The 27,596-nt window shown below is 42.8% G+C and overlaps 1 protein-coding gene across 5 annotated transcripts in view; it reads left to right on the forward strand.

The window, feature by feature from the left end:
• The window catches only part of ITPR2 (inositol 1,4,5-trisphosphate receptor type 2), a 1,555,333-nt gene that overhangs the window by 1,138,911 nt on the left and 388,826 nt on the right, over positions 1-27,596 (forward strand). For all 5 annotated transcript variants that reach the window (XM_086920227.1, XM_086920242.1, XM_086920233.1 and 2 more), the window contains 2 exons: positions 13,367-13,567; positions 18,064-18,174. In XM_086920227.1, the coding sequence (XP_086776353.1) occupies positions 13,367-13,567; positions 18,064-18,174 (312 nt within the window). The remainder of the gene's footprint in view (positions 1-13,366; positions 13,568-18,063; positions 18,175-27,596) is intronic.

Consider the following 27,596-nt stretch of genomic DNA (forward strand, 5'->3'; position numbering starts at 1 on the left):
GTAGCATGAAAAGTCCAAAAGGAGCTTGTGCGCTACCGACAGCTCCAGAGGGTGCATGACATTAATGCTGTGTCAAAAACATTGTCTAAAAATATCACGGTATAGAATATTTCAGGTAGGAATATTGGATTTTATGTTTAATATAATTTTTAAATATAGTTGTATAATACTATGGATTTGTATACTTTTGCAGTATTTTATGATTTTGTGGGGTTTAAGTTAATATATTAATTTTAGTTGTTTTCTAATAATTTTTAGAAGTTGTTTTTTTATGTTTTTGACTATATTCAATTTTTTTAAAATAACTTTTTGGTTTGTGAGAAACTAGGGTGGGAAGATAACTAAATATATATTTAAATTTTCGTACATTGTTTACAGTTTGTTAAATGTAATAAACTAGATTAACTATGTAAATGATTTAATTGTTTTGTTGTTTAAGATTTGTTTTGATATACATTTTTATGTTGCACTATTTAAACATATTTTATAAAAAGGATTTTTACTTTTCCTGTGGTGTGGGAAAAGTAAATCGAAACCATCCCCCAAATTCCAACGATTTCCCTATTGTTGTTTAAGCTGGTGTTAAAGTACTAAATTTGAAACCTGCAAATTCGAAACCTTTCTCTTTTGTTGGAGTCGGAATAGTAAATCACAGCCCTCCAGATTACAATCCTCTCCCTACTGTTGCTTCGGTTGGAGTGGAATAGTCAATATCACCAGTCCAAAGTCCAAAGCTTTACCTACTGTTGCTTACGTTGAAACCTCTCCAAAATCCAACAGATTTCTTTCTCAAGTTTAGTTTGGAGTAGGAATGCTAAATGTTGTCTTTCTAAGGTGCAAAACCTTCACTACTCTTTTTTAGGTTGAGGTAGGAGTAGTAAATGTATTTGGTTTTGATTTCACTTTTATTTAATGGAGTTAAACTGTTATTTATTTTATTGTTTTTATATTTGTTTCTTTTGAACTAGAATTTCATTTTTTCCCATTTCGAGGAAGAGATATTTCTTTTTATAAATTGTTTTCATTATTTAATATTTGTTTTTATTAACTTTGGTTGTGTTTTATTAATGTAAATGTATATTCTATATTTTGTGTGTTTTAATTAAGTTATTAGTATTTGTTTTAATTGAAAACAAATACTTGTTTACTAAATATGTATTTCTTTAATTAAACTGCTCTTTTTTAAGTAATATCTTGCTTTTAAATGTTTTTATTTTCTTTTTATGATATTTTTTAAGTTAAGATTTTTAAATACTTTTAAATATGTGTACTTCCCTATTGTATCTTATTTCGATTCCATGATATTTTGTAGATGAGATTTTTGTAGTTTACACTTTAAGTATAAAAAGTCAATATTTCGGGCCACAAAATATTTGACCAGTTTGTGTTTCATGATATTTTTTACGTCAATATTTCTTTGAAGCCAGTTCATGCGGTTGTTGCGCCAATAGCCCTACTCCGTCTTTAGGATCAGACACTTACCTGATCCAGAGTAAGAGCCAATGTACCCTGAGTATCCTGGTCCATTCATCACGCTGCAGCAAATTCAGGCCTTCACAGAAGCCAAGCTGCTGTTATTCAGAGCAATTGTGGTTCCTTCTGGCAAGATTAGGAAATTTTAGCCTGTGGCAACTGAGGGCTCCCCAACAGTTCCCTTATTGTGATGTCAACATTACAGGAGGCTGAAGTCTATTTCTTTCTCTGATTCAGGCATTATCCAAGGCCTTGAGCTGCCCTACCAGGACAACGATGAGAGAAAGATCAACTAATCCTTCATTATACAAGTGAGGGTCTCGAGTTATATTTATAAAATGCTAATGGTCTAGATAACTCACCCGAAAATAACCTTAACTCTAATGGGTCCACCCCTCCACAGAGAAAAGTGCCTGTTTTACAATGGTGGTTCGCACTTATGGAGGTCTTTGACTTGAACCTACCTATTTTTTACTCTAAGGCCTGTCTGTTAACAGAAATGTTTCAAGCCAGACTATCTAAGTCCTTGTTTCTGTTCAGTGGCTTATAGAGTGAATGCCTGATTGTAGCTTCCACCAATCCTTGTTCTGGACCTCCAGTGAGCCCCTGATTACTTGACAGTGTAGCACTCTCCTGGAGGCCATCCTTTTTGGCATAACATCCTACTCCAGAACACCTTCTGCTAGCAAAGCAAACCTGAACATTTCTCCTTCAGCTCCATCTGTCAGGAACGCAAGCGAATGTATGCCTAACCCAGATTTGTGTTACCTTCTACTTCACAGGCTGTTCTCTCATTGAATGCTCATTCTGGGATGACACCTGTAATCCAGATCCGGGTCTTCCGGTGTCCCAGGTGAAGGTAACTGTTTTCAGAAGCCAAAGGTGTAAAAAAATCCCTTTGCTGATTAAATCTTCATGGGGTTGCAGAAAAAGAGGAATTCAGGCGAGAAAATCCCAAAAGGGACGAGTCAGAATCAGAGAGTAGAGAGAGCAAGGAAACAAACAAAGAGATGCAGCTGCATTGTGACAAACCCTCAATCAGACTGAGGCTTTTTAAATGTAAAAGACCAGGAAAAGGAAATTACATCAAACAGCACATGACAGAAGACATAATGGCTTGGTAAAGTCAAGAAGCAAGCAAGGGAGGAGCAGCCATGATGGAAAGGGGAATGAAAAGAGAACAAAACCTAAAGTGCAACCACCCTAAAAGGCAGCTGCAACTCCTCAAACAGATGTTTGCTGTTGGAGGTGCAAAACCAAAGGGGATGATGGACGGAGTGTTAAATATTGCAAGCACTCACCCCCTTTCAACTGATCTGGGTTTAATCCATCATTCTTTAGCTCACTTTCCACCCCAGTTCAGACATGGCCATATGCAAATTAGCAGCCAGGAATTCAAGAGGGAACATATTCAAGTTAAAGACTCTTCCAGCCCCCAGCTGTTGGCCTGGTATGGAGTCTTCTAAGCTCTGGAAACAACGGAATTCAGCAAACTACTGTGATTTTCAGGCAGCTGAGAAGCTAGAAGCTGTGGATATGACAATGCTGTGTGCCTCTTGGTTCACTATAGTCCTGGATTGACAAATATGACGAATGAGATTTTGCTAACTCTCCTAGCGGATCTAGCTGAAGGGTGCTCCTGCTACACTCTCTTTAGTGTAGGATTAGATACGAATAAGAATAAGCAAACATTAGTAATTACATGGTTGAATTGTTCATACTGTTTACCATTCTAAAAATGCTGATTACAGTAATATGTCTCCTCTTTCTAATAATTGCAGCTTATGCTTTCTTTGCAAGAGTACAATCATTCCAATAAATGTTTGACAGTACATAGTATCTTTCTTGTATTTACCTTGGGCATGCAACAGTGACCAAATGAAAGGGCTAGATCTGATCCCTCCTTTTTGGAAGGTTCTGCTTGGGTATAGAGTCACAATTTTTGGGAATCTTTGGTTAGAAGTATCCATCTGAAAGATGAGTTACTTATCTTTGGTAACACTCTTTATGGTGGATACTCTATTTCACATGAGATTCCTTACTGCTCCCCCCCCCTATTCTGTGGAGTAAATTTTTCATGTTAAAAAGGTCACAGGCTTGATTTGGCACGCTGTCTGTCCTAACTTGCCAGTGCTCTAGTTTTTTGTTGTGAAAAATAGAGTGACAACATGACAACATCATTTCAAGGTGCAGGGATGGCACGATTCTGTGGCTCCATGTCGTCAAACCCACAGGCAGTGTGGAGTGCACTGGTGCCACCTGCCTGCTTACTGGAGCTATTGGACGTTTCCAGGTACAGTTTGGCATTTGGATGGATCCACAAGGTGAGGATTCTGCAATTCGAGCATATACCAGCAAAAGCATTATCAAAGATAAGTAACTTTTTTGTAATTACAAATTTTAGCAGCGTAACAGTTGTAGTCTCAAATTATAAAGAGAATGAGAAGGAAAATGTTTGGATGACGCGCCAGGAACACACAAGGCATATATATAATTAACATAAACAAAGGACAATTGAAAACAACCAATAGTACACGCCTTCACTGAATAATGGAAAGACTCATAAAATGAAAAGAATTAAAATAATAACAAAGTGGAAATACAATGGACCAAAATTAGCAAATAGTGAGGTTCCAAGATCACAGGCAAATAAGTGCAATACTGAGGAAGAAAAATCAAATTATTCCGCACATGGACACAAAATAAAGTATGTACAATGAGTATAGCCACCAGTTAAAATGAAAGTGGAGGTCTAAAAAGATATTCAAACATAATAATGGCATAGTGCCTAAATTGACCACAAAAAGCAATGCTGATCAAGAGATCATGAAAAGAACATGATGACATAGTGCCAATTTGCATCGCAAAAAACATAGCTATTTAATTCAAATTGTACTTGCTCTGTGCAAAGGAATAATGATGAAATATCCTAGATTATGGGATGAAGAAAATGAACAGTCATGTGGAGCAAACCTCATCACACTATAAATAAGTAGTCCATATAAATGAGAGAAAACAAATTATATCTGAAAGGGCAAAACATGCAAACCGATCAGAGAAAGCAAGAAAAAATAGAAGTAAAAGAAAAAAGAGTATAGAAAGAGTATGAGAAAGCCACAGCTGAGAAAAATGCAGATGACAGAAAAAGGAATAATTCAATGCAAGAGAACGTGCAAACTGGTGTCACACCATTCAATATATACACAATTGATACCATAGAAATAAAGTAGACACCAGACTGAAATATATACATTTAAAGGCTAACCAGACGGCCAACCACTCAGTGAAAATCTAGATCGCATCAGAAAAAGTTACGGAAAACAAAGTCATAATGAGATGAAAACAGTTCATAAGAAATTACTCAGATCTTCGGTGAGGTTAAGTCCATTTGGGGCCTTAGTATCTAGGGCAAGAATCAAGTGCGATTCTTTCTGCCGAAGAAGCTTCATTCGGTCACCCCCCCGGCCGGGCTGGGGTACCGAGCATAGAACTGTGTATTCGAGATCCTTCAATTTCTTGTCATGTACTGCACGGAAATGTCTAGCGACAGGATAACTGTTGTCGCTGTTAACAATTGCACGGATGTGCTGCAAAATCCGTTGGTGCACCAGAAGTTTAGTACTTCCGATGTACTCAAGATTACAGGTGCCCCTTAGTTTGTACACGACATACTCAGATCTACATGTCCGGTATTCTCGAATGGGAATAGGTGTGGAACAGAATGCAGTAACATAGTGTGTGCTATTCTTGGCAAAGGTACAGGCTCGACAAGATGTACATCTGAAAAAGCCAGTTTTAGTTGTGAGGCTTTTTTTGGGCGTGCCTTCAGGCATAGGTCTGTCAAGGGCATCTCGCATAGTAGGAGCCCTTCTGAATGTAATGTTAGGGATGCTTGGGAGCAGAGGCCCAAGAATAACATCCGTTAGGATGATGGGCCATTCAGAAGAAATGATGCGCCTAATTTAGCGCTCCTGAGTGCTGTAGTTGGTAATTAGACGTGCATTGCACTCGGTGGTGGAAATGTTAGGAGCCTTAGGTGTGAGTAATGTTTTCCGCTCAAATGTACAAGCTTTGTGGAGGGCTTTATCCAGAATGGAATCAGAGTACCCCCTGTGAATGAATCGCTGTTTAGACTCACTTAAACATTTATCGAGAGAGTCCTTATCACTGCAAATTCTGCAAATACGAATGAACTCCCCGTAGGGGATGCTGCGGATTGTGTGGGCAGGATGGGAACTACGAGCATGCAAAATTGAATTGCCTGCAGTGGCCTTTCTATGCAGGCGGGTTTCAATTTGGTTATTCTTGATGAAAATGCTCACATCCAAAAATTCAGCTGAATCAGTGGTGATGGTAGAGGTGAATTTGAGATTGAAAACATTAGCATTGAGTTCATTAACAAATACTTCCGCCTCTTCTGATGATCCTTTCCAGATAATACAGACGTCATCTATAAAGCGCCAGTAATGCGCAATATAGGGTAGCCAGCGGCGGTGCGTGGTCCTGAGCTCGTGTTCCTCCCACCAGCCCACATGTAAACAAGAGTAGCTGGGGGAGAAACACGAGCCCATCGCCACACCACGCAGCTGCTGATATATCTGACCCTGGAATCTGAAAAAATTGGTGTTCAGACAGATATTCAACATTTCCATCAACATGACATTGTGATCCCGGAAACTGATGTCTCTTTTGTCCAAATAGTATTTGCACGCTTGCATGCCGTGCCGATTATGAATCGACGTATAGAGAGACTCTATATCCATGACCAAGAATAGTAGATTGTCATTCCATTCCAGTTCCATGATTTTGTTTAGGAAATCAGTAGTGTCCTTCAAAAAGGATGGGAGATTGTGCATGTGAGGCTGCAGGAAAAAGTCCACATATTTAGAAAGGTTCTCATTACTGCTGCCAATGGCAGCTATGATAGGACGTCCTGGAGTGGGTGTAACCTGTTTATGAATTTTCGGTAGAAAATACAGCACAGGTGTGATCGGATGATCATTGACCAAAAAGTTGCATTCGTCCTTGGTGAGCAAACTCTTGCGCTTCCATGAATGAATTAGTTTGCGTGTAGTTTCATGGCATTTATTCATAGCGAATTGAGAGGACAAAAGATAACAGGAGGTGTCACTGAGATGTCTTTGTGCTTCAGCAATGTAGTCCTTAGTCAACCAAAGCACCGTGTAACCACCTTTATCCGCATTTTTGATTATAATGTCTTTGTTCTTTGGGAGTTTGCTTACGAGCTGGTGGTATTGGTTGTCATTATAATTTGTCTGTTTCCTCTGACTCAGAATTTTTCTATTTAAAGCTTTCAATTCTACGATCACCCTGTCTCTGAATACATCACCCGCATCACGGGGCATGATCGGTAGAAAAGTGGCTTTGGGGGAAAAGGGGTGACAGCTGAACGACTCACCTCAGTGCTTTGGCTCACTGTGGGGGTAAATTGTGAGTCATTGTCAAAAGCAAGATCAAGCAAGTTCTGTAGCCCGCAATATCTTGAACTTGTAAAGTAGGTATCATAGTATCGACATCTGATATAGTCGCTGCTTGATTCCTTTTGGATTCAAGTTTAAAGTACTTGATAAGTTTGATTTTGTGAATAAATTTATAGATGTCAATACGTGTTTGGTTATACGAGAACCTATTGGGAGGACAATATGAAAGCCCGAGAGAGAGTAGTTGTTGTTCCGCTATGGTTAGAGGAAAATCAGTAAGATTAATGACAGTATTTTCCAACATGGTGGTTATCTTCTCGCAATCAGGCTTCCCCGACCCCTGCCCGCCCCGACATTGTCCAGCATCCCGGGACCCTGCCCGCCCCGACCCCCGCCCGCCCTGACATTGTCCAGCAGCCCGGGCACCCGTCCGCCCCGTCCCCCACCTGCCCCGACCCCCACCTGTCCCGACATTGTCCGTGGGTCCCCCGGAGCATACCTCAGCCGCCGCTCCTCCCCCGCGCTTCTCAGTTCACCGCTCCGCCGCTCGTCACCGCTCCTGTCCGCCGGTCCTCACCGCCTGTCCACCGCTCGTCACAGCTCCTCCCCCACACCATGTTCGCCGCTCCTCCCCGCGCTCCTGACGTCAGCACGCAGGTCGCAGCCGGCGCTACTTTGAAGGGACTACTTTTTTTTTAAGGTACATTTTTTAAATAACACATATTTTTATATATATTATACATACATACATACAGATATATATAGAAATTGTGAGTGCTAAATGTGAGGGAATTCCATTACCAAAAGAGAGTCTCCAATAGGTAACAAAAAAGTGATCCCGTTTACAAATATATACGGATATTTGCATACCAGTCTATAGTAACTGATGTCATCCGCTACACTTAGCAAGTGCTGGAAAGAAGGAACACTAACGCATTTTGGGAAGACTGAATTTAGTAGCAAGTTGCAGAGCAGCCAGTGAACAAAGTTCAAGTCACTGGGCCAACTCCAATCTGGGGGATGAATGGTCTTGTATTACAAACACCCCCTCTTCTTTATATACAAAGTAGGGAAGAAGTTGTGTTATACATGGTGGGTAGCCATGCTATGCTCAATCTGTTCTAGTCATAATAAATCAGTGGGGTCCAATACAAATGTTTAGAAAAGATTACGATTGTGTGGAATAGAGTGCCCCTAACTCATACCAGGGAGGAGAGAGTTCAGGTTGATCACAATCTCTGAATTGTAAAGTTTCGTTTGTTAAATTACAATAAAGGGGACTCCTTTATGACGTTGTATTGATGTTAGGAATGTTTCTATGCTGCTAGGAATCATTCATTAAAATGAGTGAAAAAAATGAGTGAAAAAGCACCTATAAGAGATAGACATTAGGCCTGAGCAGGCCTGAGCAGTAAATTCCGTTCCACTTGTGAAATTTGCGGACTTTTTGGTAATTTTGCGTTACGCGGAATTGCCCTAAAATCCGCGCTTCACTGAATTTTTTGCTTGTTCGCGCTTTCAAATTGCGTGTTCTCCCTGAGCACGCAAACGGCGTTTGCGAACAGGAAAGAAGCATCGCAAACTGACTTCTTTTTAGTTCTCACCTAACAGCGGGCATGAACTGTTGATGGAAGGGGTACTATTTACAATAAAGGACTTGGAGCCTGCCCATTACTTACCATTTGCTGGCTTAGTTGCCATTCTTTTTAGCTGCCTCCAAATTGGCCACATATGACTCCCCTAACTAACTTGTCTAAGTACTAATTGATTTAGTTTCATTAGTGTTGTTCCAATGGACAACCAATGCTCGCTCTGTGTTCTCTTTCAGGTAATATGTTACACAGAAGCAGATTTATTTATGTATTTTGGTGTTGTTCATTTCAATGCTTCCCACTCTCCCATTGTTGTTTTTAATCCCCTCCATCCCTGCTCTCAATTCCCCTTATCATTCTGTCGTACCTTTTAATTTGTCAAAACATCCCCTTCCCATTGTTGCTTGCAGACCTCCTACCTCAACAGAAAAAAGCATAGTCCAACCTTTGGCAATGCTTTTATTCACATATTTATTGCAGCTTTATATAGACCCAATTTGATTCAAAGGTATTGGACCACTTTATAAGAGCGCCAAATACATTGACTCTTCCACCGAAAAAAAGCTCTATGAAGTGGCCAGCGCTATGCGCTTTAGAACACTTAAAAAAAAAAGATCCCTTTTCCACCCTCAACCAGCCACTTCACCCCCGCTAGTCACCCCCACTCGATTGCAGTGGGCCATTTTTACTGTTGCTTTCCCTGATATTTCCACAAGCATCGGCTCCAGCAAGCACACGATCATGTAGTCTCCATACCTTGCAGAACACCTATACAGTTCTAAAACTGCCTGATCTGCAAACATAGGCCGCTTTTTATGCTATTAGGTTTGCTAATGGAGGCCACTTTTTTTGTTGATTGTGCCTGTGTTCTGCCCCAGTCTGATACTTGCCCTTTGACTTTGTCAGATCTGACACTCCCCTGTAATAATTACAGACAGGGATTGAGTTGTATGGAAAAACTGGTGGTGGGGTGGAGGGGGGGCGGGGGGGGGTCTCACAAAGGAGCATGGTCGATGTATTTCAGGGCATGGCTTAAAATATGCAAGCTAAAAATCTGTGCTTAGCCCAGTGTGCCGCTCGACTAGTATTTTTCTGCTTCAGTCATTGCATCCAGATATATGATACAACACGTAACATTACACCTACAGCAAGCCAAGTCTATTGGCTTTGTCAATGGTTTTTAGTTGCATAAGATAAATAAGCAACACCTACGGTTTCATTGTATCTAATATTGAAAATGCTTCAGTTCTGCAATGATGAGTTTATGAAAGAACTATAACGAGTCTCTTTGAAGTTACATCACAGGCAGTGAATGGTCGTACCGCTGCAGAGTCAAGATTGTTTTTCACCCTGATGGTGAGCGCAAAAATGGAGAGCCCGATAGAGACCCTTCTCAGCGCCTGCTTTCAGTGGCGGCTCCTCTGCTAAAGCAGAGGGGCCGCCCCACTGCACAGCTGCAAGCTGAATACAAAAAATAAAATAATACCGGTCGTTATTATCATGTTGTATTTTTTTATTTAGCTTGCAGCTGACTCAGGCGGGCGGGGCTGGGCTCCTCGCATCACAGGTGAAGGAGTGGTGGCTGCACCTAAAGTGTGCATGACTCTTTGGCCATCCATTTCGTGCCAGCCAATGCATCATGCGTTCTCTACATGTTCTCCACCCAGGCTGTACTACTATCACGGGGCTTGTAGTGTTCTTACCGGTTCTGTTGTGTTGAAGAGATCCTTAACTTCAGTTCTTGAGGGTTCTGGTCTGTCCAAGGTAAGGGCACCCCCTTATAATAGCCACGGTGCTGCAGACAAGTAAAAAGACCAAAGCAGACCGTGCCTTCCAAAAGGAGTCCTAAGAGGAAAAAACCCAGTAGGGAAAAACCTCTGATGAAAGTGGGAACTCCAGGAATGAAAAGGAACGAAAGAAGCTACCAGTAAGGAGGAATTAGTGGGCAAGGAATCAAACCGGAATAGAAGACTATAATCAGGAACAAGGTACACCAGCAGGAATCACAGATACACCAGCCAGGAGCACATGATACCGCCAGGAGCACAGGATACCAACAGGAGCGAGGACAAACCAGCAGGAGCAAAGAGTGTTGCAACGCAAGGAAATGAAGGATTCAGTCCTTTAAATACCCATGAATAGGAAATGAAGGAAGTGACCAAACAGGAAGTTACCAAACAGGAACAGGAAGTGACCCAACAGAATGTAAGTAACCACCATCTTGGAAAAGGATAGTGGACGGAAAAGGAAGGTCGCCATTCTGAATTAGTAGATCAGATACTTCCCAAGGCCTTCTGGGAGAAAGACTATGGAATCATGGGAAGGCAAGATGGCCCCAAGAAGAAATGAAATGAGTAATATATATGCAGTGAAAGGAAGATAAGACTATGGTGCCCCAATGTGTGAAAACAGGAAGCTGCAGCTCCAAAACCTGGAGCTGTGGCGTTCCTGTCATGCAAATTGCCAGATTACGGGCCGCCGAGTCGGTATGCAGTGTGCCCAACACAAAAAGAGAGCAGGCGCCATGGGACACACCTGTGACTTCAAAACTGCAGCAGCGGGCCGCTGCGCAGCACCGCAACACGCCTGAAGAATAGAGGGAGACACTGCGGGCAGTATCGTGACCCGAGAGGAAGAAGTAGCCAGCACCGGGGGCCAAATCACGGTCCGCGGTGCAACAACTACAGCCTGGGTAGAGAACCTGCACAGCCTGCCAGTCCCTATCTGAGTGCTGAACCAGGGCGCTCAGACCAATCACAAAGCTTTTAAGGCAGCATTGTGATTGGTCAGGGGATTCTGGTAGGCCGAGTGCTTCCTGCCGAGAGGAGGACAGAGAAATAAGAAGCCGCAGTCGACATATAGAGCTAAGTGCTATTTTGTTATTATTATTCCCCCGCCCACACCACACTGACACTTTCTCCAGCCTACAATGCGTAATGCCACTCTACTCTACAACACTGCTCTCTACGCTGCTCCGTGACACTCTACTGGTCTTTACGCAACTCCCTCTATGCCACCCCATGCCATTTCACTCCATTTTACTCTGACACACTAGACCACTATACGCCACTCCATATTATGCCACTCAATGCCACACTATGCATCTCCACTCTGCGACACTATACCTAGCTTCTCTGCTCTATAACATTTTATCCACTCCATGGCACTTCACTCTATTCCACTCTGCTCCACTCCATGGCGCTCCACTCAATACACTACGCACTATGCCACTCCACTCTACAACATTCCACTCTGACACTCTAAAACACTCTACAACACTCTACTCTACTCCAATAATGTACTCCATGACACTCTACTCTCTCTAAGACACTCCACGACATCCTATGTAGACTCCAGTATAGTGTACTACACTGTATTCCACTCTGACACTATATGCCACTCAACTCTACAACACTCTTAACACTCCATTCCCTGCCTCTCCACCCTATGATCCGCCACACTATGCCCTTCCACTCTTCTCCCTCTAAGACACTCCACATGACTCCACTGTACCCCAGTGCTACTCTATGCCCCTCCCTCAATGACACTCCACACCACTCTACGACACTATGCGTCGTTAAATGAAACTCCATGACACTCTACTGTATTCCACTCTACAACACTCTGTGTCACTCCAGAAAACTCCACTCTACGGTACTTCACTCTACAGCACTGCACGACACTCCACTCTACGGCACTCATTTTAAGCCATTCTAAACGACCAACTACCTGGTGTACAACGTGGCTCAGACACATTTACAAAACTAGAGCTGCTGCATAGGCGAAACCTATTGACTCTGCCCATGCTTATTTTAACAATTATACAGTAGCCTAGATGAGTGGAATTATTTGGAGTTATTTGAAAACATCACTCTTTGGACAAAATAAGGGATTTATTCCGCATGTCAAATCTCTAAAATATATCTTTGGTAAAGGAAGGAGTCCTAGTAACATTTATCAAATGTGTTACTGCTGCAGAAAGCTGAAGATGGCAGGAGATGACAGCATGGCAAATAATGTGTCCGAACTCTAAGAAGGTTTGTGCACATTCTGTGAGGACAGCTGGTAGATGAAGAAAGACTAATGTGTGCTTATGTGTTCCCAGCCTTGCTTCTGCGTGCTCATCAAGTTGCCTTTTCAGCGAATAAATAGGCCTCAAAATAACAAGTTAATGGAAAAAATTGTACTGATAAATGTGCATTTACAAAGTTTTCTAACACAACGTGACTGTTGAATTGATCATTAAGACTATTGTAGGGCACAGGTACGTAAAAGAAATCACTGATAACTGCCTCACAGATTCCACAAGATTGTCACTTCAGAGAGTAGCACAATTTGGCCTTGTATTGCCTGAGAGTATATCACAATGAATGGATTTAACTCTTTTGCAACCTGTTAAATGTGTTTGTCTATAACCTCTGCACGTAAAAAAACAACATGCATAAAACATTTCTGAACATCCACATAGAGAAATCTGCTATTTATTTCTGTATTAAGAGATGGCAGGTATTATAACATACTTGATGTTCTGCCTTGCATGCACATAGGACCCCTCCATACGTAATAATAGCAGTGAGTGACATATTGTACTTCTCACATGTACCTCTCTACTTATTACATATACAGTTGTGTATGCCGCTTAGAGTGAATAGTGCATTTCTCCATGATGAAAAACATAATGTGTATATCTACAAAGATCCTCTATGTAAAAGACATGCTTCTGATCAATGTGTTTCTGTCACGGTTCTTCCTATTTGGTCATATTTCTCTTTGATAATCTTATCTGATCACCTTATCTTTCATGGCACTTTGTATTTGTGCTGGCCTGGAGTAAACATAAAATGATCTCTTTTCCTGCAGAACTTCCTGAGAAATCAAAATAATAAAACAAACTACAATTTAGTTTGCGAGACGCTTCAGTTTCTGGACTGTATTTGTGGGAGTACAACTGGTGGTTTGGGTCTCCTGGGCCTGTACATCAATGAGAGGAATGTGGCGCTGATCAACCAAACACTCGAAAGCTTGACGGAATATTGCCAGGGTCCTTGCCATGAAAACCAGGTAACTACAACAATGACTTTGTTTGCATTGATACTTTATGTGAATATCTTGACTACTAAGATCAGGGGTAATGAAAGAGTTCCTATCTGTTAAATTTGCTTGGCAGCGGTGTGTAGCGGTGTAATGGCCTAAAAATTCTGCCAATAATCAGGACATGCAAGCTTATCCCCTCTTGGGACCCAAAAGGATCCAACACTCCACAATACTTACCCAAGAAAGGAACACCAACACTGAGAATAATTCTATAGCTCTTGCTGAGAGGCTCGCACACAATAACAACAAAATATCACAAAGTACCACAATGTATCAAAGCATATCCTCAAACCTCCTGGTGACAGGCGCTGTACGGGAGGCTATTTCCCGTTCCTCTCCGACTACAGAATACTCACCCAGGTAGGACTACATATATCCAACGCATACCTCTCCTAACCAGGCTGGGGGGTGGAAGAATTAGAATTTTGTTCCTTGCTGGGAGCCGGACAACCTTCAGTATCAACAATTACCCATTGGAAGGGAACTTGCCCGTCAAAAAGGAGCCCGTCCTCCCTCCACAAGGAATACAGACAAATAATCATATACTCTATGGTTTCTTTTATTACACAGTGAAAGGATAAAAAAAAGTATAAGAATAAGTATAAGTCACGATAGGCCTTCTTCACATTGGCACCTAAGCAATTGCTAAACGCAATCAGTAAAACATATATAGAACTTATATGTATATGAATGTATTGGATCTGAAAATAGGAAAAGATAGTTAGGCAAGATCAGTAAGAATATAAGAATTAGTGGAACACCTCACCAAGTATCTACACATCCCACTTCCACTTCGCCAGAGGGGAGTCCGTTTCTCAAGCCGAATTGAGACTATTCGCTCCACCGTCACAGCTACACGTCTGCACTGCGTTGAATTTCCGGTGCTCGAGACTCAGACACCCCCTTTAGTACCAGTGGAGACATAGGACGAGGCTCCTGTGAGCCGCGCCCCCTTTTCCCATCAGATTCCGTACCACTCCGAACCAAGGCCACAGCTTCGGCTGGCCAAGCGCCTGTTATGACTTCGGAGCAGAGCGAGTACATTCCTCTGACAAGAACCGGTTTCTACCAGCATACGAAGTGCCGAAAACAAGTGAAAAGCATAGCATGGCTTCTCACCTAGAAAGGCTCAGAAGATGGTGACAGCTTAGAAAATGGAGTCGCTTAAGCACAGGCCACTACTCCCGTAAATGAGTAAAATTAGTATGCAAGACGGCATAAGAGTTTGCCAAAGCCGATAGGCAACCACTGTCATAAAGCAAAATAAAGTCGGAAACAGAAAAGGCATACTACTACTTTGTAGCTTATTCATACTCTGCAGGCCTACACATATTATTAGATATTAGATCAGAATATACTGAGATGGTGATGGGCAACGGTCATAATTGGGCCATTCAACCATATAAATGGCACATTCATTACAAGCGGCCTCCACTGTCAGGACATAGTTACCACGCAGAGACAGCCACCCTTCATAGTATCTGAAGATTACCATTGTTAAGGGAGGAGAGGGGTCATATGACTCTCTTAAGGATTCGGCTCTTGTGAGTCATGCCCCTCCCGCAAAACTCAATCATTATTGCAGCTTTCTCCCTCTACAGGAAAGAAACCCCACTATGGGATCTACTTATGAAAATATACAGCCTTTAATTGAAGAAATTTGCAGGAATGTTTGTAGAGCACCAAGATAGTCCATATGAGAGCATTGTCAGCAGAACCCTGCCAGAACTTACTAGTCGCAGGGAGTTACATAACCAGTTAGCTTGGAGGGGTCTCATACTTTATCAGAATTATTCAGACAAATGCTTACAGTTGTGAGTGAGCTACCACCTCGCCCACAGAAGCGTAAAAGAGCTACTTCCATTGTTTAACTGTGTGAGGAAGTTTCTTCTTTTTGAAACTGTTTTGCCTGTTCAGGAAATCATTAGAACATGTATGGAAAATAGGCTGAAACACAACATCTGCGATAATTACAAAAACAAACATTTTGGCAATTTTTTTTAAGACAAACGTTTTTTATTCCAGGTCATTGAAAAGGTACAATTGATTACATTGAACATATAAGCAGACACTCATTAAAATATATTGACACAATTATTTACTGAAACTTTGTCCAAAGGTTTTAATATTCTAGGTTGTGGGCAATCACCAAATATACCCTATAACCCCTATGTTTAAAATGGGGGGCAAGAGCAGATGTTCAACTTCTCCTGTAGTGGAGTTTTATTTTATTGTGTGTAGCTGGAAGGCCTCATGGGATCATGGCAACCTGACCAGACTCTTTTGGCGTCCAAAGAGAGTCAACTCACATGTTAAAAGTGTACAAAGCACACTGTCGTCCTTTCACAGCAAGCTTGCCAAGCACACATTTACTGATTTATGCTGGTGTTGTGAGTGGATACAATAATTTCTCATATTTGATTAGTCAAACTAATGTGCAGCTTGAACACACTTCTATTTTCATAGATAGAGAGTATTCTTAAAATAAGTATGGAAGTCCTCATATCCCAAAACTACTCTAGTAAACTAAACATTGAGAGCTAACCAGAACACCAGTGGGGCATAGCACCCTTTCCACCATTTACAGTCATCACCAGTCTAGATTACCTGAATATATTAACCTGTTTGTTAGGGAGGGGCTTAGGGCCAGATGTAGGTAAAATAGATTTACCGATTTTTAATTACGAATTTTACCGATTCGGTAATTAAAAATCGGTAAATCTAAGGGGTGTACATGTAGGTATTCCAGATGTGCTGGAATACCGAATCGGAAGAATTCGGTATTTACTGATTCGGTAAATACCGAATCGGTAATGCCCATTCATTCCTATGGGCTTTGAAGCTCATAGGAATGAATGGGCATTACCGATTCGGTATTTAACCAATCGGTAAATACCGATTTTCACAAGGGTGCAGGGGGTGTCACTTTGACACCCTCTGGCCCCCCCTAAAACAGGCTCGGGTGCCATGTGGCAGGCATACATGCCCTAAGGGCAGGTCTGCCTGTCACATGGCATAGGTGTGCATGCACACAGGTGCATGCACACCGGAATCGGTATTTTACCATCAAATTGGATTTGATGGTAAAATACCGATTCGGTAAGGCCTCTGAAGAGTCCCACCTACATCTGGGTGCCTCAGAATCGGTAAAATTACTGATTCGGTAATTTTACCGATTCGGTAAAATAATGCCCCCTACATACCTGTCACCCATTTACCGATCGTTAACGGCCAAAATCGGCCATTACCGCTCGGTAAATGGCCTCAAACGGCCACCTACATCTGGCCCTTAGTTGTTTTAAGGTCAAACACCCTGTTGGTGAGATATATAAAGGCTGAACTATAAGGTGGCAGCTACAAAACCTTGTAGTCTCTTCAAATGCCACTGGTCAAGATAGAAATCTTACACCTTTTATTTTTCTAATATAACTAATTGATGATGTATGTAAGTGGGGGTAACTCCTCAGCTCACAATCTAGGTTGATATTGTCTCAAATGTTATAGAGATACCAGAGAATTCCAAATGTAGTGTTTCTGCTTTTGGCTTATAATTATATACAATTGATATAAAATCCTACAGTATGGTTGCATGTTTGAATTTAGATCCACTCCTCACTGTTTCTTGCTGTGTAGTGCTCTAAAAAATAAATATGGAGAATTTTAAGACAAGCCAGTTGTAGAGAAGAATGATTATAATTTGTAATATTAATTCATTATGTATTAGCACAAATCCATGACTACTTCTCCAGCACATTATAAGATTTGTGAAAAATCAATTTTAATAACCCAATAGGCAACAAGATTGTTTTTATATATAATCCTTTGTTAAATAATCTGTTTGGGCATCTTCATGTGATGCTATAAAGATGTCACACTAGGAAGTCATTGTTAACCAGTCAATACATAGCTTTATTTTTTTTTCTTGATCTTCAAATCTCCTTCAGTCAAAATCATGGTGCCACAATCCATAAAGCTACTGTGAAATTGATCCTATTATTTTACATTTAAATTAAGACGGCAGAACAGGAGCTATGTTTCTGGAAAAATCCTACAATCAGTAGTCATTAGCACATTGCTTTACATAGCTCCTAAACGTTTATACTATTTTGTTTGAGAAATAAATGTCTGGTAACCCAACTTCTGGAAATTTGTTGTCTCTCTGGAGCATAACCTGGAACTTTCACATGACCCCATACTAGTGTTTACTAAAGCGTTTCTGCTAGGAAAGTGAGCAAACCAGATAGGCGATGCCCATATATGTTTGTGATAAAAACGTTTCCATTAAAATGTTTGCTACTTATGTGTGTGAGTGGTATTTGCCTTTCTGAAGTCCCATATTTGTCTCCTTTTTATCTTTTTCATGTATTTATTTAGAATATGGTGTAGGCCTCATTAGAGCTGATAGCTATAAAATATAGATGAGTTAATTCTTTCTATTGATTTGAATTTCAATGTTTTTACAGACCTGCATTGCTGCTCATGAGTCTAATGGAATTGATATTATTATAGCATTAATACTCAATGACATTAATCCCCTTGGGAAATACCGCATGGACTTGGTACTCCAGCTTAAGGTACAGTGTGTAGTCTGACTCATCTGAAATGCATCACTGGTGTAATTGTGTCTTGTATTAACATGTTGTTTATTGATGGACACTTTACGTAATATGCATATTAAGTTTCAGTAAAATTCCAGATGATATGTACATTACTCTTTAGAGCCAAAAGTATGCGGATAATTCTAACACAATTAAATTTAAATACATCCTTCTCATAGCAATAAACCCTTTCAGTGTTGGGCTGTTTGCACACCGCTATGTTAGTGGTTTAAACACATGTAGCTCTTTCTCTCTTTATGCACCCATACAAACTATATGTTTTTTCAGAACATTGAGGGCTGTATATTCATGCAAAGCTGGTGTCAATTTCTCATTGTAGCCTGAACATATAATGAAAAATGTTGAGATATTGCTATTGATTGCTATTTTGTTGTTTTTGTCCAATGGACGAAATCATTAAAAAATGTTTACCTCAGTGCTTGGAGTCTGCCAGTACCAAATATGTGTGGTTATACGTAGAATTCCAAACTTTATGGGATTACTATGTCCCCACTCTGAGCTGTGAATGAAATTCTGAAATGTTTACCTAAATTACGACGTTATAAAGAAATCTCCTATATTAACCACAACATATACTTCACTTCACACAGATCTTATATATTGAAATAGTATAGGATTTATAAGCTTTGCCCTGAAGAAGCAAGGTCTCTCAGGAAACACATCTTAGTTTTGATGATATTAAGTTGAGGAATTTTGTGGATTAATGAGAGATCTTAAAGGGATTTGTAGATATTAGGGACTATGAGAAAACTTTACATTACATCCTATGTTACTTGTAATAAGACTGACTGGATATTTGTCACGTGTATAACAGAGTGACTCATCTGCCAAACTCTAATTCAAGATTGAAACTTGTATAAGAAACAACCTGCATCACTGTTTAGGGTGTGTAAGTAGGTCTGCAACATTGTTGCCAAAAGCTTTAGAATTATATTTTCTATAGAATGTGTTCCCTAGGTCTTGTGCATGTGAGATTATCAGCCAAATTGTTTTTTAACTGGTTTCAGCAGGGATGGACATACAAGTGAATATTTTAATTGGGGACATTTATTGGGGATATATGCTGTAGTTGAGCCCAGGTAAAAAAAGGGTCAGTACTCTCAAGGAATACATTAACAAATAGGTACTCAGTCTACAATAAAATATTAATAAAATATTGAATTAAATATTGGACATACAACTCAATTAGTCTGTGAGGAAATACCTTATTTACTCTCTACTAGCATCTAGATCCCTCTGATAATCATATCTATCAAATATAACTATCTAATCAAACATTCTACAAGTCATATTTCTTTAATTCCATAGCAGGTATTTATATGTGGCAGATGTATCATGACTGAAAAAGCATCCCTATTCACACCATCCTTGTAAAGATGATATTTATGTCAAAATGTTTTTATTTGTTTTAGATTTAGAACAATACAACACAAACATTCACGGGAGCCGCCAGTATTGCTTACAGATCATGATTTACAAGGATCAAAAGTACCATGTTCCGTTTCTGTACTAAGACTCGATCTGCGTTGGCAACTCCCTTCATGACCCTCGCTGGCCACTGCTAGGCTGATCATGTGCCACAACTCCTATAACTCACATAGTTGGTCATGTTATTCTTTGACACTCACGTCTCCCACCTCCACCCGTTCTTGCCACATAACTCAAAGATAAACATAACTAAATAAACCGTGGAATCACGGCCAAAAAAAGTTCAAGCTTGGTCATAAGTGAGAATGAGGTCTGGGACCGCCCGAACCCCCCGACCTAGGGGTAGTGGCCTCCCAGGAGTACTGGATATGTAAGAGGTGGAAGCCCTCAGTCTGGATGCACATGCCAAAAAGGGTAGTCCCTCCAACAAGTATACGACCAGGAGGGCCCAAATATAGTCAAACCCCTTTTTCGAGTCCTCACTATATCTGCCATCCTTTCCATCGCTAGTGCTTGCCATAACCTGGCGTGCCATTGCGTTAGGGAAGGGGTTTCGCCTTCTTCCATGCTGCCGCTAACGTCATCTTGTCTGCCCCCAAGCTCAGCCACATCACTGAACGGTCCCCTGGTGTTTGAAGTTTCAAGCTGGAGTTCCGAATCCCCAGAAGAGTTTGTTCCATTGCTGCGGGAATTGGGTAGCCCAGGATCAATTTGATTTGGGATAAAATTTCCTTCCAGAAGGGGTTGATGCAGGGGCCGTCCCACCAAATATTCCTCAAGTCCCCCAGCAGCCCACAACCCCTCCAACATCTATCTGAGGCTTTAGGGAAGATTGTGTGCAGTTTCTGAGGGTGCAGGTACCAATCATACATCATTTTATAGTGAGCCTCCCTTAAGAACATGGATAGGTTGCATTTGGGGATATCCCTGTATAGGGAGTTGCCTTGTTTTTCCTCCAACAGAGTGGCTAGAATGGAATCCCCAAACCTTTGGTGTCTCGGAGTTGAGTGTTACCCCAGAGCCCGTATGAGTAAGTAAAGAAAGGAAATGGGCCCTTTTATGGAAGTCCCCGATTGTGCAAACTGCTCGATTGGGAGTAATTCCCTAGTTGTGGCTAGCTGAACCTGCAGTTGTTGAACACAGTGTTTAAGTTGTATGTAGTGGACTTTTTCAGAGGGATGGAGCTTGAAATTTTTTGTGCAATCCTCAAATGTCTGTGACTTCCCCTATTTATAAAGATCAGATATCATGAGACAACAGCCCTCCCGCCAGCCTTCGAATGGCCCCTCCTGGAGAGCTGGAGGGAACTCGGAGTTGAAGTGGATGGGGGTATAGGGAAAAGGGAAGGTGGTTAGGGTCGTGGATCTGCAAGGTAGTTCAAAATCCTCAAAGTGGTAACCGTGGGGGTGCTAATATAAGCATTTAATGGACAATTTTGCTTCTGCTTCCATAGGAGATCCCTAATTGTCCTACCCACTATTTGTCGGTCCATGTGGAGCCAGAGTTTTTCAGATTCACGGAGTGACCAGTCAGTGATCACCCTGAGTTGAGCCGCTCTGTAGTATCCCAAGAAATCCGGTAATGCCAATCCCCCCTCCCTTCGCGCCTTGGTTAACACCCGGTGGGACAGCTTCGCCCTCTGACCCTGCCAAATGAACATATTGATCATCTTTTTCAGGTCGCTAAAGAGAACCCTGTCTACTTGAATTATTCGGCCTTAGAAAAGATAAAGCAGCCTAGGGAGAACATTCATTTTGATGGCGTTGATACGCCCAATCAAGGAGGTGTAGTCTGTTCTACATCTGGCCAGGTCCTCTTTTAGCTGGCTTAACAGGGGGGGGGTAATTATCCCCATAGAGGTGCAGTATCTTAGGAGTAAGTCTGATACCCAGGTATGTGATGTCTTTGTGTGTGCTTTGGAAAGGGGACATTTCTTCTATGATCCGCATAGTCTCCTTGGGCAAAGTCAAGTTAAGGAGTTAGGACTTCGAAAGGTTTACCTTAAACCCGAAGCTTGTTCGTAAGAGGCAAGTTCTATTTGGATGGCCGGAAGAGAGGACACCAGCGTTGTGATTAGGAGCAGCTCGTTGTCTGCAAAAAGAGAGGTCTTGTACTTGTCTGTTCCAAACAGAACCCACCTATATTTGGGTTGATCCAGATGAGTTTTGCTAGGGGCTTGATGCTGAGAGCAAAAAGCAGAGGAGATAGCGGGCAACTCTGCTTAGTTCCCAGTGAGAGACTAAAGGGTTCCAAAGCCACCCCATTCACCAATACCCAGGATCTCTGAGCGGAGTATTTGGCCGCACCATGCCTATACAAGGTCTCATTGAACCCAAACGTCCTCATTGTTCGAGTCATAAAGGCCCAATTGACCCGATAAAAGGCCTTCTCTGCAGCTAGCGAAAGAAGGGCTGCTGGGACATCTTTCTTTGCAGTACAAAAGGGGGTGGTGCACTTTCTCAATAATGTGTACCAGCCTCCGTAACTTATCATGGGTTTGCCTACCCTTTATGAAACCTGCTTGATCCGCCTTGATGACCAATGGCATGCTCTAAGCAAATGGCTAATATTTTAGAGTATAATTTGGTGTCTAAGTTCAAGAAGCCTGTAAGAGGCACAACTTGTGGGATCTTTTCCCGGTTTGGGGATGACGGAAATCACCCGCTACAAAGCTGATATGTTGTTAAAGAGGGTTACTATTCCGGGAACCAGTTCCGGCACGAAGGTACGATAGAAGTGAGCATTTAGCCCATCTGGGCCATGTGCCTTCTGAAGCTTAAGTGTGTCTATCGCCTTCTTTACTTCCTCACTGGAGATAGGTCTGATTAGATCTTCGTTCGTGGAAGCTAATACCTGTGGCAGAGCAAGAGTCTCTAGATATTGCTCCTGATTAACCGTCTCCAGCGGGTTAGCTTTATGCAGGGAGCGATAGAATTCCCCAAAAGCTCTGGCTTTCCCGTCTTCGCTTTTCTGGGAGACCCCATTCATAAATACTATATGTGCAATGTATTTTTTTCCTCCATCGCTCTGAGTTGACGTGCCAACAGGGCACCAACTTTATTTCCCCCCTCGTAACTTTGGGCTTGCTGGTGCAGGAGAGGTATTTGCCCCCCATTAGTGTAGATGGCCTGCACCTTCCCCTTAACCGCATCGCTGTGGCGGCTTTTCCCGCTGTGTGCGGCTATTTTCAAAATACCGCGTTACATGACGAGCTCAGCTCGTCATCAGCATACGAGCGCCGTAGCTGATGACGAGCTGAGCTCGTCATCAGCATCGAAGGGGTTAAGCTGCGTGACTTTCCTTAGAGACCAAAACGAGGGGTTTGTCTTGTGAACAATTTTCGGCATTTCGGAGTTCCCCTTCTAGAAGCAGCCTTTCCCCTTTGCGTTGGTTTTTGAGTGCAGAAGCTATTATAATGCATTTCCCCTCATATGACCACCTTGAAGGCATCCCAGTTATTAGCAAGAGAGGTTAGAGCAGGATCGTTAAGGTAAAAAAAACTCAGTGATTGCCTTTCCTTTATTAATTCGTCCCTGAGAAGACGATCCCTGCTGAGAAAGTTGGGGAAATAAGTCACACAAGATCTCTGGGGACAGAGATCAAGATCCCAGCCGTAGTCTATGACTCTATTCCCATAACACACAATGGTGTTGGAATAGTGTCAATAGTTCCAAGTAAGAATTTTTCATTTTTCATTTTGGTGTTCGAATGTTTGCACCTAAAGCTACTGCGGTGTTCTATCATGCGTGTACAGATCTTTCTTGTCGTCATTCCAATATAGTGCAGATTGCACGCACACGTGATCATATAAACCACGCCTTTTGTATTACAATTGGAGTATGACCTTATGTCCCAAGTGACCCCATTGTTGAATGTCACTTTCTTAGTTGCTTTTGTTAAATGGCAAACGCTGCAGTCAGTGCATGGATAGTGACCAAGTGGCAACAGATGTAAAAGGCGTACTTGTCCCACCTTTTCTCTTGGCCTAGTATGTACCAACAGGTCTTTCAGGTTTCTCCCTTTGCGGTGGCTGAACATAGGTAACGCCAGATCTAGGCCCCCGCTGTTTAGGGTCCTCCAATGTTTTCTCACAATCTTTGATACCTTATCAGAAGCCACATTATAAGTAGTGATACAGATCGGTCTCCTATCGCTGTCGCTACTTGGTACAGGGATAGTCTTTGGTTCCAGGAGAGCGTCCCGGTTGTTATTGGACGCTCTCTTCTTTGCTTTTGAGACAATATGTGTAGCCCTGAGGAAGTGCTAGGGGGACGCACGAAACATGTTGGCAGACAGGAGTTGCTAGGTACACCTAAACCCATTACAATTTAGGTATCCTACCATTTCTACCCCATTTTTAGCTTTACCACCTAGGAGCCAGAATAAAGTATTTGCAACTCACTAGGCAGGTAATTTTAACTAATCACATATACTCCACTCCTTCACATCACATTCCTTGCACCACACATAGTCTTTTGTAAGTGCTCCTACGTAATTCCGCAAGTAGCAGCACGCCCCAGTCCGTAGAGGGCTGGGATGGCCCCTATGATGAAGCAAGTCACCGTGGGACAACCCTGGTGAGTGAGGGGACACCTAAAAAAGGAATATTTTTCCTTTTTTTCTTTCTTGGAACTATTGACACTATTCCGACACCATTGTGTGTTATGGGAATAGAGTCATAGACTACGGCTTGGTTCTTGATCTCTGTCCCCAGAGATCTTGTGTGACTTATTAATACTAGGAGGGTGAGCCCTAGCCTTTCTCCCTCTACCTCCCTTTTTTGTTTATAAAGTTGGGGAAATACCACCTTGCATGTTTAGAGCGTGGTGCGGGACAATCCAGGACCAGTTCTAGAGGGGCGTGGTCCAAGAGGCAAATCGGGTGGAACTGGCATCTTGAAAGTGTGCGGAGAAGGGACTGGCTATGAATGCATGATCAATCCTGGAGTAGGTCCTATGCGAGTGGGAGAAGAAGGAATAATCCTGTGTCGTGGGGTGAGAACGCCCTCCATACATCTAGAAGACCTAACCCCTGTAGTGCAGTTTCAAGCGACTTGCTGAACACCCCCCTCCCCCCGTTGCCCTATGTGGGTGGGTTGTGTCCAGGGACGAGTCCCAGAATGAGTTAAAATCTCCCAATAGCCATGACTCATTCTCCCGCATCGACTACATATTTGTTTCCCGGGCGGCGGACAGCAGGGTGGTGGCAGCCGATATTCTTCCTCGTGGGCTCTCGGACCATTCGCCGGTGGCCATCACTCTAGATGCAGGGACGGCGGTTGGGCCCTTTAGGTGGGGCCTCTCGGCCTGGAACCTCCAGAAGGAAGAATACAGAGAACGTATGGAAGAAGCAATTGATCAATACTTGTCGTTTAATATGTGTCGGTGAAAGGGGCGAATCTCTCTGGGAGGCAATGAAGCCCACACTTTGTGGAACGCGCAGAGAATCTCTCATATGAGCGGAAGCTGAAATTCTTAGCCTGGAGGCGCGTAGTAGGGAGGAAGGGGGGCGGCTGGTCCACCGCCAATTGCTGCTCGCGCAACAGGGCTATCAGTGGCGGGATAAAACGAGCAAGCAGCTCACAGACTGTCAGGGTTGGCTTTGCTCCCAGGCTCTCCAGGGCATTGTGGGGATGGATGGGTCACCTGTTTTGGACCCCTCGACCATTGCCGAGATCTTTGCTACATAGTAGGCAGATCTCTATGCCCCCAAGGAATGCCTATCGGCAGAGGTGATAGGGTGCTTCTTAGATGGCCTCAGGCCTTTCCAGATGAAGTGAGTGCAGTTAGATCGCCCACTCACGGAGGAGGAACGGAGTGCCGCCTTAGGGAACTTACACTCCGGGACCGAACGGTTTCCCGAACACATTTTTTCGAAGGTTTTTTTTTTGCAGCTAGGTCCCCACAATTGCAAAGTGGTGGAAGAGGCTAGGGAACAGGGTCACTTGCCTAGTGTTTGGAGACATGTGAAAGTGGTAGTATTCCACAAATCTGGTAGACCTCCTGATCAACATGTGCCATACCACCCTATCTCCTTTTTAAACGTTGAGGCAAAGGTCCGTTGGCCAACCGCCTCCGGCACATATTTCCTCCTTAGTTCATCCTGATCAAGCCGGACCCGTCATAATATCTGCCGGGCACATGTTGCTGTTGTGACCGTCAGGGGCTTGGGGGAGCAAGCGGCGTTTTTGCTGGCAGATATGGATAGGGCATTTGATTCTCTGAGTTGGGTGTACATATTTGCACTTCTACATAGAGTGAACAGAGGGCCTCATTTTCTGTCCTATCTAAACCTACTATATACAGACCTAACTGCGTCTGTGCGCGTGGTGGGCTCTGTCTCATCTACTTTTTCCATTGTACGGGATACTAGACAGGGGTGTCCACTGTCTCCCTATTTGTTTGCATTGACGATGGAGCCCCTTACTGCCGGGGTGCGGATTGACGCCAAAGTGACCGGTCTCAAATGGGCGCTTGGATTGTCAGATGGTATCGCCCTTTATGCCGACGATGTGTTGTTTGTCCTTACTAATCTGGATAGGACATGCCCACTGCTGTTACGCATCATGCAGATCTTCAGGGAGACCTCCGGTCTGTACATGAACCCACCGTGGGTCCTCGGTGAGGAGGGAAATCTTGACTCTTGGGCATCCGCGGTGCAGGTGGTGTATGGGGGATGAAATATCTGGACGTGTTCCTATCTGATTGGCCTACCACTTCTTGGGATAGAAATTTGGAGCCTGTATGGGTTCGGGTACGCGAGTACATTATAACCTGGTTTCACATGCACCTGTCTATGTATGGTCGCTCAGCCATTTTCAATATGGTCTTGCTCCTGCGCTTATTGTACCAGTTGCAAAACCATCTATATCCGATTTCTCCTAGATCGTTCTGTCAAGTTAACGCGGCCCTGGGTCAGTTTCTCTGGGGTGATGGGGTGGCTAAGGTGGCCCTACGGACCTGCTTTCAGTCCACATACTGTGGGGGGGTTGGCAACCTCTGATATTCTTTCGTACTACATGGCCTCGCATCTGCTGGTCCTTAACAAATGGTGGGATGGGGATAGGTCTGACCCAGCGTACGCTGTCAAACGAAAGTGCATGGGAGACCACACTACACTCACAATTCTCTACTCTGCGCCATTGAGATGCTCCCTACCGTCTGCCGTGTGGATTGTTTTACAGATCTGGAGGCAGGCGCTACAGAAGATGGTGTCAAGTCTTTGACAGAATGGTAGTAGCCCAAAATAGAAACACATATGCTACTAACCTTTCTTGTAATAGCCAGCAGGGACCACAGCTTGAAGAGGAGCCTCCCAGTTCCCTTAAATGCAAACCCCCCCAGTGTGGTAAACACAACTAAGGCAGCAGCACCCCGGGGAAAAGGGAAGGGGACAAAATAAGAAAGAACACTACCGGTATGGCACTCGTCTTAGGTCTGGTCTAAGGTGCAGGAATCTTCTTGACGTAGAAGTAACTATAAAGATAGAAAGGAGAGTTGGTATACAAAGAACAAAAACTAGGACACATTCACACTCTGCAAGGAACCGTTGCGCACTTACTCGGTGCCCAGCAATGTTTGTCTTTGAACTGCCCTTGAGTCCTGGGGCTGAATCACAAATTAGCAGGATACTGTTTACCGCTGTTATAGTCACAGCACTAGAACAGGTTCCATGCTTTACAGGGAATACCGCATACTTCTGAGTTAGTTAGGAACATGTTCCTCTGTGATCCTGTAATTAACATCATTACAGGGGTTGCGTCGTAAAGCACGGAGTCTTCTTCCAAGCTTAGTGATGGCAAATGCGAGAGTGTCATGAAATGTGATGGTGACCTAGGAATGGGGTCTGGAGACTCGATAACGCAGCCACGCTATCTCCGGGAAGAATCAACAAGAGCAATCCTACCTTGGAAGCGGGAAAGAAGGCGTCCCCTCAGCGAGTTCTGGAAT

Source organism: Lissotriton vulgaris, chromosome 1_1, assembly GCF_964263255.1.
Source record: "Lissotriton vulgaris chromosome 1_1, aLisVul1.2, whole genome shotgun sequence".
In the NCBI taxonomy this organism is placed as follows: Eukaryota; Metazoa; Chordata; class Amphibia; order Caudata; family Salamandridae; genus Lissotriton; species Lissotriton vulgaris.